The 15,143-nt window shown below is 46.8% G+C and overlaps 1 protein-coding gene across 1 annotated transcript in view; it reads right to left on the bottom strand.

Moving 5' to 3' along the window:
- The window catches only part of SNX18 (sorting nexin 18), a 29,419-nt gene extending 14,723 nt beyond the window's left edge, over positions 1-14,696 (bottom strand). Inside the window, exon 1 of the mRNA XM_055325644.1 lies at positions 13,064-14,696. Coding sequence (XP_055181619.1) covers positions 13,064-14,621 — 1,558 coding nt within the window. The 5' untranslated portion in view covers positions 14,622-14,696. The remainder of the gene's footprint in view (positions 1-13,063) is intronic.
- Positions 14,697-15,143: the final 447 nt, after the last annotated feature.

Here is a 15,143-nt window from a genome sequence, read left to right as displayed (position 1 = left end):
GGTGAGCAGCACAGCATTTATCATCATCCTTACTGCCACCCATGGTGTCCACCAGGACTGTGTGAAAGGTGAAATTAAATTGGGTCACTTCTGTCTAGGGGTTTTAAAAGTGGAGCTGGGAGGCCACAAAGGACATGAGCCTTCTGTATGTCTTTATGTCCTCACTGCACGGAGCCAAGAACTTGTAACCTGGGCCAAGAGACCAGTGTTCCAAGGACTCAGCCCAAACACCTATATAGCTTGCTACAGTGAGACTGCTTAGGTGACTGTCTTAGTAACCAATTATATTCAGCCCAGCTTTTAGTTTTCTGCCACCAACACCAATCAAAATTCTTTGTAAGCAACATATACAAGCATTCCCTTTTGATTTAAAAATCCTTGATTTTGTTCCCTGGGAGGCACTATTTGGGCTGCTGTCCAAATCTGTGTTCATGGAATTGTAATCCTGAGACCCCAAATAAATACCTTTGTTTTTATTTCAGCTCAGCCTCTCGCTTCAGTTGACAACTAGCACTTCACAGCACTTTATGATCTCTGGGAACATTCCTAAATCAGCTGTTTCAAACTTAAGAACACCTCTGACCCATGGGGTTTTCCTGCTTCCTCATGCTGGCAGGGACCAGGTTTTCAGCGGTAATGAGTCTTTACTCCTGCTGCATCTGGGCTTCCTTGAACTAGACCATAAATAACCATCTAAAAACAAAACAAAGCACTTAAAAATAGATCATTTTTAAAAAGATCTGAAACACGAGTCATAAAACATGAAAATTTACAGAGGACCCACACTGACACTCATTTTTACTTAAAGATGTCTCACTGCAGACAACAGATAGCTTTTGTGATTTTCACAAATGTCAATATAACTAAACACATTAATGGCCCAGAAAACAGGATTTCTAAGACTCCCTTCAGCCCTGTTCCTTATCTTTCCTTGTAATCCTGCTCCTCTTCTTAACCTGCCTATTTCTCTTCCTGGCATCATTATTTTCTGTCACCAAATTTAAAACCTAGAAGGTAACTCTAGACTTCTCTGGAGAGCCACTCCTCACCAAGTCTGGCCACTCTACTTGGCAGGTATCTCAAGTTCACCTGCTTATTTTCCAAAGCCACCCTCATGCCTGGTCGACCTGGTCTACTCCAACAGCCCTTTCATCTCTGCACTCAGCCAACAGGAGGAGCTTCCAGAAGCCCCGGCCCTGGGGCCTGGCTGTACGTTAGCGAGGGATACCTCCAAGAGCTTGCAGTTAAATTTCTGTAGCTCACCTATCTGCAAAATGGTGATAATGACAGTATTTACCTCAAAATCTCCTATAGTTTAGATGAAAAGAATAAATATAAACATGAAGCATCATGCCTGGCACATGATAAACCTCAAAATATGTTATTTTTATAACGTATTTAAGCCACCCACAGCCCGAATGGCTCAGCGGTTTAGCGCCGCCTTCGCCCAGGGTGTGATCCTAGAGACTGGGGATTGAGTCCCACGTCGGGCTCCCTGCATGGAGCCTGCTTCTCCCTCTGCCTGTGTCTCTGCTTCTCTCTCTCTCTCTCTCTCTCTCTCTGTGTGTGTCTTTCATGAATAAATAAGTAAAATCTTAAAAAAAAAAAGATTCAGATGTCACTTCAGTTTCAAACCTTGAATATTGTTGCCTGTCTACAGAATAACAAATTTTCTAGCAAGCATGCTAGTTATTGCAGCATAAAGAACACCGTTTTTTGTTTGTTTGTTTGTTTGTTTTATGATAGTCACACAGAAAGAGAGAGAGAGGCAGAGACACAGGCAGAGGGAGAAGCAGGCTCCATGCACCGGGAGTCCGATGTGGGATTTGATCCTGGGTCTCCAGGATCGCGCCCTGGGCCAAAGGCAGGCACTAAACCTCTGAGCCACCCAGGGATCCCCACTGGTTTTAAATCAAGGCAAAAAATGGGGATCCCTGGGTGGCTCAGAGGTTTAGTGCCTGCCTTTGGCCCAGGGCGTGATCCTGGAGACCCGGAATCGAATCCCACATCAAGCTCCCAGAGCATGGAGCCTGCTTCTCCCTCTGCCTATGTCTCTGCCTCTCTCTCCCTCTCTCTATGTGACTATCATATTTAAAATTAAAAAAAAAAAGGCAAAAAATGAACTCAAATTCTGGCTCTTCTATTAGCTGTGCAATCCTGAAATTCACTTAACTTCCCTTAGCTTCAGTTTTCAAAGGTATCACATGGGGATAATATCCCTCTGGGGAAGTTAATAACTATACCGGCTGAAGAGTACCCCCCCCCCCAAAATTCACATCCACCTGCAGCCTGTGCCTGTGACTTTAATTAGAGATAGTCTTCACATATAATAGGTTTAGGTGAGGTCATACTGCATTAGGGTAGGCCCTAAATTCAGAATGACTAGTGTCCTTAAAAGAAGAGACAAAGTGATGGGCATTCAGGGAGAATGTGAAGTGAATGAAAGTGGAGGCAGAGACTGGAGTGGCAAGTCCCCAGGCCAAGGCACAGCAATGATGGCTGGCAACCAGCAGAGGCTGGAAAAGGGATGGAAGGATCGCCCTAGGAACCTAATACAATAGCTAATAATTAATGCTTAGAAGCATTTGGCATGCAAAATGATTACTCCACGTTACACACAAGGAAACTGGAACTGCAACTGGTTATACAGTGAAGCTGGTGGGAACTCCACTCCACCCGGCTGTGGAGGGCATGGCTTCATACCTGCTTTTAAATGGAATCAGACACAGCCTATGTAATTCCCCACAACACTGCTACTCACACAGTAAGGGCTCAAAAGTGGCAGCAATGGCAATTACTACTCATACTCCAGCTCCCAAACCTGCCTGACCTCCCGGTCAAGGGTAAACATTCTCCTTAGGGGTCTGAGAGTAAATATTTGAAGTTTTACATGTCAAGGCAAAATCAAGGCTTTTATACCCATTAAAAAAATGGAACTTAGAAATGTAGAAGGCACTCTTAGTGCTTTACCAAGTGCTATAAACAGGGACATAGGTGGGTTTGGCCTACAGGCTGTAGTGCAGACTCCTGCTCCATCTCCCAGTATCTCTGTGAGTAGCTCCAGTCTCCAGCCTGCTGGTCATTTTCTTCTCTTCCCTGTCCCTTACCTCACGCCTATAGGCAAACACCCTTTCTGTCTCCTGCTCCCCAACCCCACAGATACTGCCTTAGTTTAGGATTTCACCATGTCTTGCCTGAATCACTGTAAGAGCCTCCTATCTCACCTCACCCTAAGCCACCCTTTACACCTGTCACTAGGACCTGTTCATCTAAAGTGCAGGCCAGATCATGTCAATACTGTTTGATCTTCCATGATGGTCCCCCCCATCCCCTCCAGCAGCAGCTGTAAACCCAGTGGCACATCAAAATCCCATAAGGAGTTCTTTAAAGAACACCAATGTATAGGTCACACATCCCTAACATTCTGATTAGATCTAGGGTGAGGCCCAATTTACAGCTGTAACCACTCTGGGGATGAATCTGAGAGGCAGCCAGGATTTAATCCCTGATTTTTGTAGAGGATTGATTCCCTCTGCCCAGAATGCCTTTCCCCATTCTGCCTGCTAAGCAAACTTCCAATTTCTTTTTTTTTTAATTTTTTTTATTTTATTTATGATAGTCACACAGTGAGAGAGAGAGAGAGCCAGAGACACAGGCAAAGGGAGAAGCAGGCTCCATGCACCGGGAGCCCGACGTGGGACTCGATCCCGGGTCTCTAGGATCGCACCCCGGGCCAAAGGCAAGCGCCAAACCGCTGCGCCACCCAGGGATCCCCCAATTTCTTTTCAAAAATCTTCTCAGAGTAAGACTGGGAGAAGCCACCCCTGAACTCTATCCTTTCCCCATAGTTGATTACCCCCTTCTCTGTCCTATTTCACACCATGGTACATGCCCATGACTGCATGTGTCACACTGTACCGTGACAGCTACTCACTTTTCAGTGGGCCTTGTTGACCTGAGCATTGAGCATGCAGCACATCAGCTCTTATATGCTTATCCTAAAGCATTTCCAAGATCAAGAACATACTATCTTCCTCTGAAAGTCAAAATATGAGCAGTTTTCACAGGAAAAAAACAAATGCTACCCATTCAAGCCCCTCACACAGTTGTGGATGACGCTTCATCCTCTGGACTCCCATGTACTCTTACCACAGGTACTAAATGAAATCAACCTATCTCCCAATTCTCTGTACAGACATCCTATTTCCATTATAGAACAGAACCTTCCATGAGGGCAGGCACCTACTGTTCAACACCTAAGCTTAGTGCTTTGTGTACCCAAGTCATTCAAGAAAGTGAAATGTACTCTCTCTAGATCTTGTGCTTGGAATTAAGCAAAAGGGACTCCAAGAAAAGTATCATAATGAAACCTGACCAACCAAGGAAAAAGTATATATATGCAAATTTAAACATCAAGAATCAATACAAACTGAAATCATGAGGTGCATAACATTACTTTTTCTGGCACACAAAATAAAGCATTTTTAAACTTCCACTTCATAGATGTTTAAGACTTTTAAATCACTTTCATGTTAATTAATGACTTTACCTATAAAATATACCCAGATCCTATCTTTATTTCCCATACTCTTTTTATAAACTCTGGTATCCATCATCATATGAATAAAAAAAAACACACTTTATAATAGAAAACATCTATTTCAAAGTCAAGTACTGAGTACCTACTTTTCTCATTCAACAAGCATTCCTTAAGCATTTACTATACATGTACAAAACAGTGGAGCTACATACTACAGGAATGTAAAAACATGATCCTCACACACTACCCAAAAACCGAACAATGTATAGTGTTTGGCATACTAGTGAGCACTGTATCAGCCATGACTACTTGGAAAAGACTGGGTTCCAAGTAGAAAACTCTGAGGAGGGAACTAGATCTAAGGGCTTAACTGTCAGTGCATGTGTTGGTTGGGGAGATGTCAACAGAATGTAGGAGCCCATCAATTTAAAAGGATGAAACTCAAGTCCGGATTCCTAATCCCACCTCTGTCCCACCTCACAGCCTTCCTCATTTCATTCTTATTGTTGTTCAGGCCAAAAACTGCAGAGTCCCCCTTGATGACTCCTCTTCCTCTAACATACCCCGTCTGATCCCTTAGAAAAACCTGATGACTCTACCTTTATAATATATCCAGACCAGGATTCCTCCTCACCATCTCATCATTGTCCCCACTCTGGCCTGCACTTCCATGGTCTCTCATCTGGATTATTGAGGTAGTTTCCTACTGGCCCTCTGCTTCTACCTTTAACACCTTACCTCCTCTCCATTCCATCGTCTACACAGCAACTGGAGTAGGTCTGTTAAAAGGTCCAGGTGGATGTCATTCCTTGGCTCAAAATCCTGTCATGGCTCCCACCTGCCAAGGATATTTACTCTAGGTCCTAACAATGACCTACAAAGCCCTACTAAATGGACCTTCCAAGACCTCATCTCCTACCGAGATTCTCTTAGCTCCAATCACCTGGCCTTCTACTGCCTAGCAGCACATACACACCTTAACACCTCTGCTCTAGCTACATCTTCTGCCTGAAAGCTCCCCCTCCCCAGATACCTACTTGGCTAACCCCCTTACCTTCTCCAGGCTTCCACTTAAATCTCATCTGCTCAATGAGACACACGTTGATCATCCTTTTCCATACTTCATTCTGCTTCCCCATGCCCACTTGCCCTGCTCCACTTTTACATTTTCCCCCACCACATTTGTTATAACGTACTTACTGTGTTTGTTTTGTTTTTTGTTGTGTCTCTACCCTGATAGAATGTAAGATCCACAAGGGTGATGATCTTTGTTTTGACCACTGATACAACCTGATCTATGATGGGCACTCACATATTTGTTGAATAAAATCAGATTTATCTCTCAGAGGATCCTTTGAATAAATCTAATGATCTTGGCTCCCCTCCCTAACTGCCGTCTCCCTACCTGCCAAATAATACATAAAACGTCTTCATGAGAAGAATAAAATCCATTCACGTAAGTGAAAGATAAAGAATTCTAAAAAAAAAAGGAGTAAAGTAAAAATGACAAGTAACACTCATTCACACTAAAGTTTAATTAAGCGACAACTACAAAATCAACAATACAAGGCTGTTTCTACTTTTGAAGAGAAGATATTACTTAGAATTCAAAGTGAAGCACACTTTGTAGGAGGGAAAATCCATCACAATTTCTCTCCTTTGGTGGCTCTACTAATGACATCGCCAGAGAGAATTTCTCCAGCTGGCCGCCACACCTCAGCTTCCGAGTATCTGGGAGCTCTCACCAGCAGGCAGGAGGCCAGGTAGTCATCACTTTAATGCTCACAGCACCTGGTAGGGTAAGCCCTCAATGTACGTTTGATCTGAACCAAAAGTTCATAAATGCACATCAACTTGCCAGCTACCAACATCAACTGATAAAGGATTTTCATGCTCTCAGATTACAAAATCACATAAGCTAATAGAATGCTATTGAAACTAGCCTGAAACAAGGTCTAAATGTTCATCCTATACTTTCCTAAGTATTTTATTTTCAATGATGGATGTTGCTATTTAAAAAAAAAAAAAGTCAACAAACGATATCTAGGAGGTCATGAGTCTCTTATTTACAGATGAGGGAACTGAAGCTCAGAAACATTAAAGTGATTTGTGTAAGAATACAAAGAATTTAGAGGAAGGGAGTAGCTAACTGACAGGAGACAATTTACACAAACCCTTTAATGTGAACAGCATACCAATGACTCTACATAACACTGGCATTTATTTCTGTTAACATTCTTTTGGTGTGCAGTACAGGCCAGCCATGTTAAAATACAATATTTAACTGCCATACCAGTGACTTATTGGGTTTTTATACTTTTGCCGATAATTCTGGTGGCAGTAGGCTACCAAGACAGAGGATAAGATTACTAGAATTATCTTTTAAAGAAGAGTGTTTATTTTAAAAGTACCTTTCTACTTTTGAAAATTAAGCATTTAGTGAGTAACTACTGAGACCAGTAACATTAATCCTCATGATAACCTCATGAGGAAGCATTCCTACTTTTTCTCCAACGAGAAAACAGACTTACAGAGATTAAAAGAACTTGTCCAAAGCTCCCCTCACACCCACACAATGGTTCCCAGATTCCACACTGGCCCACAGTGAAGAGATTCTGAGGATGGAGCTCTTGGCTTATCATGAACCACCCCCCTTTGTTTGTAGGGTTAACTAAGCTCCCTTGTCAGACTCAGCCAGCCCTATCTCCTCTGTGTAGGCTGGGGACGGCTCTCAGCAACCTGGCACAGGGCTTCTCTGCCAGCAGTCAAAGAACTCAGTGAGGATCAGAGTCCTGCCCATCCCTCCTCCAGACATGAATCTAGCCTGTGCTCTGTAAGTGAAGGGTGACAAATGGTACAGGTCCTCTGAATACAGTGTTCTAAACAAGAGCTAAGCATTACTGTGCCATTTTATTTGCAATAATCATTTAACTTGTGGTATCACAAAATTTCACAAATAGATGGCAAATTAAATCAAACTTCATATTAAACTTTGATCTTAAAATACTTTGAGACAACACAGCAATAAATTTTTATTCAGCCTGAGGAAAAAGAACATAACTTAAAGGAACTGTCATGTTTATAAGGGAATTGACACCTTCTCACAGAATTTCTTCATTGTTTGGGTTTTGCCTTACTGTTTGGAAATCCTGAGATGACCAAACAGGAATCTGTGCAGATGACATTTCCCAATAAGAAGGGGAGTCCAAATAAGCCAAGACTTATCTGAAGAACATGAATGGGGGCGCAGATACCAGCCTCCTTTTGATTCTGTTGTGATCAGCCTAACAGGCCAGGATTCCCCAGTGTGATTTCAAGGATTCATGGCTGAAAAAAGAAGTCTGGGAAACCAAAGGCAGGATGCTATGAGCAGTATCCCCACTGAGCTTCATGGCCAAGACTGACTGTGGCCGGTCACACCGACACTGTAACCAAAGAACTCAGTCATCTACTTCAAAACCAACAAAGGTAACCTCATTTTTATTAAGAAAATACAGATAGGGACAAAGGTTATGGCTAGAATTGAACCTCCTTAAAAAACAGCTGGAGTCGGATGCAGGGGAGAGGAGAAATGTGTTCAATTAAGATGGAGCTAAAACAAAACAAACAAAACAAAAAATGAATGACCTCAATTCTAGACCAGAAGTTTCAAAATAAAGATGAGTTTGTAAACAGCCCGCTTATTAGACCTTTTCTCTGTATTCCTGGCACCACCCTCTCAGGTCTATTTTTAGCCACAGAATGGGGAGCAGACAGGGAAGGGCTAACTGTGGCCCAGCATTTACCGTGGCTGCCCTGCCAGGACTCTGGCTATCTTTAATTAATGTCTGAGGGATATAAGACGGACCCTACCCATGGTGAAAGGACGCACAATGGTGAAACTCTACCCCGCAGAACTGACAGGCCCACGACTGGTGTACCATTCCTGAGGTCCCGGGGCTATGTTTTGTTGAAAAGAAGGCTCCATCTGGAACATTTACCGAGGGCAATGTGGAAACCCTGCATATTAAAGAGTACAGAAAACAGGGCTGCCTGTTTATCTAGTTCTGTCATCCTGCTTCACAGAGTCACACTATATTTTATCCACAAATCACTTCTACATGACCTATACCTTTTCTCAAAAATAAAGAAATTTCCTTTTAAGTGACTGCTTCCTGCTATCTAGTCCTCATTCCTAAATAAAGATGAAACCAACATTTACAGTCCTTCCCTTTCACTGTTACCCCAGGAGATAAGCCTAAAGCTTTTAAACCACAACAACTCACTGCCATACAGATTAAGCTTTATTAAATATTAGAGATTAATCATCTTTGGAAACAGACCCGAATAAGCTAAGAAACTGATAGTGAAACAGATTCTATGTACCCCAAGCTGACCAACATCAGCATTCTTAATGCATACTACAGGCAGGGATGATAAATGGGAGGAGATAAAATGCAACCATTCCAAAAAAAAAAAAAAGAAAGAAAATCAGACCACAGCATTACAAAGCTCAGCAGTGACAGACATGTGACTAGTCAGGAATCAATGAGCCGCCTATGAACAAAGAATTTAAGAGAATCCTGTTAAGATAGAGCGAAGTATGAATAAAATTCAAACACCTTCTGAATTCCCACCTCCTATACTTCGGACTACAGCAGACTGCCTTCTTCCTACGCTGGACTCCATTAACCAAAATAGCTCTATTCATCTAAGACTCCAGGAGTCGAAAAAATTCGAATTCTAGAATTCTCTTTTAGCTAAGGAAACCATATGGCTGGCTTTCCTTGCTTCTACAGAAAGTACTTACGCTAAAACCATTATCAAGTTTAAACAATGGTTTTAGTACTAAGTATAGTCAGAAAAATGCCAGCTGACCACATTTAAGAGTATTTGAGTTTCCCACCCTCGTTCTGGAGCTGGTTTCCTCACAGTCTCAGATGTCCATTCTGAAGCCAGTTGTCTTTTCTGAATGAACAATGAAGGCGGGATGCAAAGCAGATGAGCATCCTCACACCACAGAATATTACTCACTGGTTGAGTGCCTGGGAAGTTCTGCAGAGAGGGGGCTGGCAGGGCCGCTGCCCCTCCCAGTCTGTATTACTTAAGCTTGTGTGGAAAGGAGGGGGTGCCATGAGATGACCAAGTGAAAAGAAAACCACCTTGAGAGTCTGTGCAAAGGTTAGCAACTGCTGGAGAACTCTGCAAGGATTGACAGTTAAACCATGGCAGCACAGCGTGGTCCAAGAGAACCTTCAGTGATGAAAGGGTCTGTTCTGTATCCGTCGTCCAACGTGGTAGCCACTGGCTACAAAGCACATGAAATACAGCTAGTGTGATCAAGGAACCGAATTATTTTATTTTAATTAAATTTAGTCATATGTGTCTCACAGATACAGCACTGAACAGCACAGGTTTAGAACGCTAGGAAAGCTGACCACAGCAGTCTCCTGGATAAGAAAAAAGCTCAGAGACTAATAATGGTCCTGTCCTTTCGCCTGGGAATTAAGGGGAGAGGGACACACACACACACACACACACACACACACATACTTAATTACCTCCCCTTAATTGTGTTAGTAATTAAAAAGCACTTTCTAATCATTTCTTTCTCATCTGAATGTGGACCTAACATATGATTAGAACATGTAAAATGTGGAAGTACTGAAACTGCTTTTCTCTTCCTGTCAACAATGAAAACTTAAGGGTAGAAATTATTTTGAATTTTGACATTTCTAAGTTGAAATATAAACTTTGAACCAAGTACTTAAACAAAAGATAGTTTAGGCTGCTTAAAGATGGTTATCATTTTTTTCTTCTTTTTGTTGTCCTCTCAAAAGCCACAGTAAATTCTTTGATGTGATTACGGTTTGAGACCTGAGAGAAAAAAACAACCTGTCAACAAAATCCCCAAGTGCTCAGACTAAAAAAGATTCATTCCAATAGCAACTGTGTAGTTAAGTTGGGGGGGGGGGGGAAGGGGGGGAAGCTGCTTTTTGCAACCACACATTCTGAAGATCCAGAACAGATTTAATAAGCTTTAGCATAACTTATATTTGTCTCATCTGTATTCCTAAAAATCGCCAACATTAGCATCCTTGATAAAAACTGGCAGTAAGCAAATGCTTTTAGTCTTATGCATTGTACACTACAGCTTTAAGTGGCAGTACGTTCTAAAGACGTGTCATCTAGGGACACACACTCCCTGTACATTATACACCAAGGTTACAGCAGAAACAAACTATACTCAGTATCAACTGATTTTCTCTCTGAACTCTTCTTAAAGATTGTTTAGTGCCCTTCAATCTGTCTAAACAACGTAAAATGGTACTGTTTTTTTTCTTTACGATTTTATTTATTTATTTATTCATTCATGAGAGACACACAAGAGAGAGAGAGAGAGAGAGAGAGAGGCAGAGACACAGGCGAGGAGAGAAACAGGCTTCCTGCAGAGAGCCCAATGTGGGACTCGATCCCAGAACTCCGGGATCATGACCTGAGCCGAAGGCAGGCACTCAACCACTGAGTCACTCAGGTGCCCAATGGTACTGGTTTTAATGAAGTTTTTCAAATCCCAAGAAATAGAATACAATTTTAGTTCTAGGATTAAAAAAAAAAAAAAAAAGGAAACTACACAGTTTAATAAACTACAAAAACTACTGCTGTAAACTCAAAATAGACCTTAGAACAAAGATCATACCTTTTCTAATAAACAGTTTCAACAGCAGGACACTTGACAAGGCTGTGTGTGATCAGAGTAACAGTAAAGTCAGTGAATGAACTGCTGCCACCCTGTAGCAGCCAGTCACCTGGGTCTGCCTGCAGATGTCTGTACCTGTCTCCACCCTTTCAACTATTCACCAACAATTTGCATAAACTCAAAACATATGTAAAAAGGCGGCATGGGTCCAGGTTGCTATAAAACAATGGCATTTAAATACAAGATCTTGCATAAAGACTCAAAGAGTCAGTCCCACCAGCCAAAAAGTCAAGGAGTTGCAGCAATTTTTACACAAAAAGGCCTAAAGAATGTAGATACAGGTTCAATATGGTTGCTCAAATAGCTAATTCAATCTCAGACTCCATTTGGCAAAATGTAAATTGCCAAGAAAGTTACTTTTCTCTACCAAAATTAGTACCGTAGGTGCTTCAAGATACTGCATTTTAGTAGGGCCAGCAGGATGTGGAAAGACACACACCCCCCCCTTGGTGAGTGAGAAAGACTAGTCACACACCTGGACAGGGGAGGAGCACAGCAGACGGAAGGTAAGGAAGCAAGAGAGCTGTCTCCTAAAGTGTGAAGGGCTAACATGTGGACAAGGAATAGACTTATTCTGTGTGGTATCAGGGAACAGAAAAACAATCGAGACAGGCAAATTTTAGTTCAACGCAAGGAAGAGTATGTCAGACATCAGGGTTGTTCATAATTGGACTGGCCCACCTGCAAAGGCAGTGAGCACCTCCTTACTGAAGGCCAAACCTCAAGAGCCCAAGAGGTTTCCACTATAATAGGAAGTTAGATTAGGTAACTCCCTCCACATCGCCTCCCTCCTCCCGCCACTGAACAGGAGACGTTCACAGGCACCACCACCTCCCTAACTCAGACATGTCCGGATTCTCTCACTCCAGGCTTTACCGTTGTAATTTATTTTCCGGCTGGGGGGGGGGGGGGGAGACCTGCAAATTTTTGTGCTTTAACAAAAGTTAGGGATACTAACACCTAATATGAGATAAGCTTTGACAGCTGGGCAGCGAATTCACCGGAATGCCAGAAGCACTGCCCTCAGACGTGATATTCAGATTCTGTGCATTCTTTGTAGTTTCCCTACATCATTTTCCTAAATCATACTCTTTAAATTCAGTTAACGGACCCCAAACTCAAAATGACTGAGCTGAAAGAGGTTTAATTTTCTTAAAACTTCCCGAAATTAGAGTGAGCCTTTTACCTCATTCTTCGAAGGTTACAAGCAAGAAGCCTACGCGGGGCGTTCTTAAATTGCTCGAACCTCAGAGAATTGATTCTGATTCCTCTTCCAAACCAGGAATTGAGACATGTGGAAGGGAGACGTGGGACTTACCTTTACTTGCAGATATACATCCATCCTTCCCCATTATTTCCATGCCTCCTGAAACCCATCACTAAGGGACCCCGCAGTGTTCAAATGGATGCCTGACTCGGTTTGGGTCCTCTTCTAATTCTACCCTAGGCCCAAGATTACAGATCCCAGAAGCTCATTACCCGACTATTCAAACTCTAAAATGATAGCACTGTCCTAAGAAGTACTCTCAGAACTCTCCCTGAAGAGCAAGTACCCGCTCCCTGTCTGAAAATACTTTAGGGAGGCAGCTACCTGCCCACAATCGATCATGCGCTCGGGGGGGGGGGGGGGGGGGGGATGGGACAGGCCAGCTGTCCACATCCCTGCTTGATTCCCAACCTGTAGGTCACTAGGTCTGAAACAGGCGACGGTACTTCCGTCCAAATCATCCCTTCCAGCCTCAACAACACATTCCAGATCCATCACCATCTGCCAGGCTTTTTACCTTTCTGAACGTGAATGATGTCAGGGAAGTTGGCCAGGTGCCCCTGATAGAGCGCTAACAGGTCCATGACGGGGTCCAGGTCCTGCCTGGGCTGCTCGGCAAAGAGCTCGCCGATGGCGTCGTAGGCATCTCCGGTGAAGGCGATGGCCTGGTTCAGGCCGGCCGAGAAGGCCTGCTGGTCCAGCTCGAAGGCCTGGCTGAGGCCGCGGAAGGACTGGCCCACCTTCTGGTACTCCTTCTTGAAGCCCGTCACCTGCTTGCGCGCGAACTCGTTGGCCGTGTGGTTGAGCTGCAGCGCGCTGTCATCCATCTTCTTGGTGAAGCACTTGAAGCCGTCGATCTTGCTCTCCACTTCCTGCAGGTCCAGGGCCGCGGCGGGGGGCGTGCTCAGCGTCAGGAAGAAGTTGGCGCCCACCATCTCGTCCTTCTCGGCCTTCCTCTTGCCCTGCTTCCAGGCCTTCTCGTCCGTGCTGCTGGGGCAGGTCAGGAAGTGCTGGAAGACGTCGCACTGCGCCAGCACCGGGTGGCTGGCCATGTGGTTCATCCACCAGATGAGCCCCTTCCTGCGCTTGGAGATGAAGTCCTCCTCGAAGCGGCCGGTGGCCTGCTTCTCGGGCAGGTGGGGCACCGAGATGACGGGGAACTTCTCGGCCAGGCGCGCGTACAGCCAGTCGAAGTGCTTGTAGCGCCGGTGCACCGGCACCTGCGTGTGCGTGGGCACCAGCTTGTAGGAGATGTAGCTCTTCATGCCCTTGAACTTGGTCTGCTTGGTCGGGTCGTCGATGGTGCACTGGAAGGGGTACGGGTTCTCCTGCCACTCGGGGCCGTAGGGCCCCAGCACCACGCACAGCTTGTCCCCATCCTTCACGAAGCCCGACGCCTCGCCCAGCACGAAGGCCTCGCCGCCCGACTTGACGAAGGTGGAGAAGCGGTTGAGGTTGCGGCTCACGGTGGCCGAGCTCTTGGCGCCCGACGGCGGGTGCTGCGGGGCCGCCGCGCCGCCGCGCGCGCCCAGCGACAGGTCCGAGCGCGTGGACAGGCGGTAGCGGCCGGCCGCGCCGCCGGCGGCCGCCGAGCCGTCGAGGTCCGGGTAGGCGCCGCTGCCCAGCGCGCCCGGCTCGTCCGCCACGGTGGAGCTGTCGTCCCACTCGTCGTCCCAGTCGTCGTCGCTGCCCTGGCTGGCCTGGTAGCCGCCGCCGAAGGGCTGCTGGGCGGGCGGCTGCAGGGCGCCCCCGCCGTACGCGAAGCCCGCGGCCGGCGGCTGGAAGGTGGAGGCGGGCGGCGCGGCGGGCAGGGGCTCGAAGCCGCCGGGCGGGACGTTGGCGTAGCGAGCCGGGGCTCCGGGGCCGCCGTCGCCCGCGGGGCCGGGCTCGGGGGCGCGGATCACCTGCACGTACGAGGCCGGGAAGAGGCCGCGGTCGCCGCGGCTGTTGACCCCCTCGAGCCAGCCCTCGATGTCCTGCTCGCTGCACAGGCTCAGCACCTCGTGCTCCCGCAGCGAGATCTCGCCCGGGTTCTCCGACCTGAAGTCGTACAGCGCCCGGGCGCGCAGCGCCATGGTCCCGGCGCCGCGGCCGGCGGCCGGCGGCCCCCGACTCCTCGCGCCGAGGGGCCCGCGGGGCGGCCCGAGCCCCGCCCGGCGCGGCGCGGCGCGGCGCGGCGCGCGCGCAGCCGAGCCCCGAGGACAGCGCGCGGTCCCGCGCCCCGGCCCCGCGGGTCGCGCCCTCCGCGCCGCTCGGCTCGCAGCGCCGACTGCCGCGCTGGGCCGCCGCCGCCGGGCGGGGGCGGGGGCGGGGGCGGGGGCGAGGGCGGGGGCGGGGGCGGGGCCCGCCGCCTCCCACGTCCCCAGCGGCGCTAAATCCACGGCCGAGCGCCGCGCGCCAGGCCAGAGCAAGCGATGGCCGAGCCGCCGCGCCCGCCGGCCGGGCGCGCTCGGCGGCCGCCACTGCCCCCTGCGGGCGGGGGCCGGCGGTGACGCCGCTCCGCGGCAAGGAAGGCTGCCCCGGCTCGGAAAGCCGTGAGCCGTGTGCGTGGCGGGCGTTTATTTAGGCTCTTAGCTTAAAAAATATTAAGAAGGAGC

Source organism: Nyctereutes procyonoides, unplaced genomic scaffold (assembly GCF_905146905.1).
Source record: "Nyctereutes procyonoides isolate TBG_1078 unplaced genomic scaffold, NYPRO_anot_genome, whole genome shotgun sequence".
Taxonomy (NCBI): Eukaryota; Metazoa; Chordata; class Mammalia; order Carnivora; family Canidae; genus Nyctereutes; species Nyctereutes procyonoides.
Note: the sequence above shows the minus strand (reverse complement) of the source record. Positions and strands in the feature narration are given on the sequence as shown.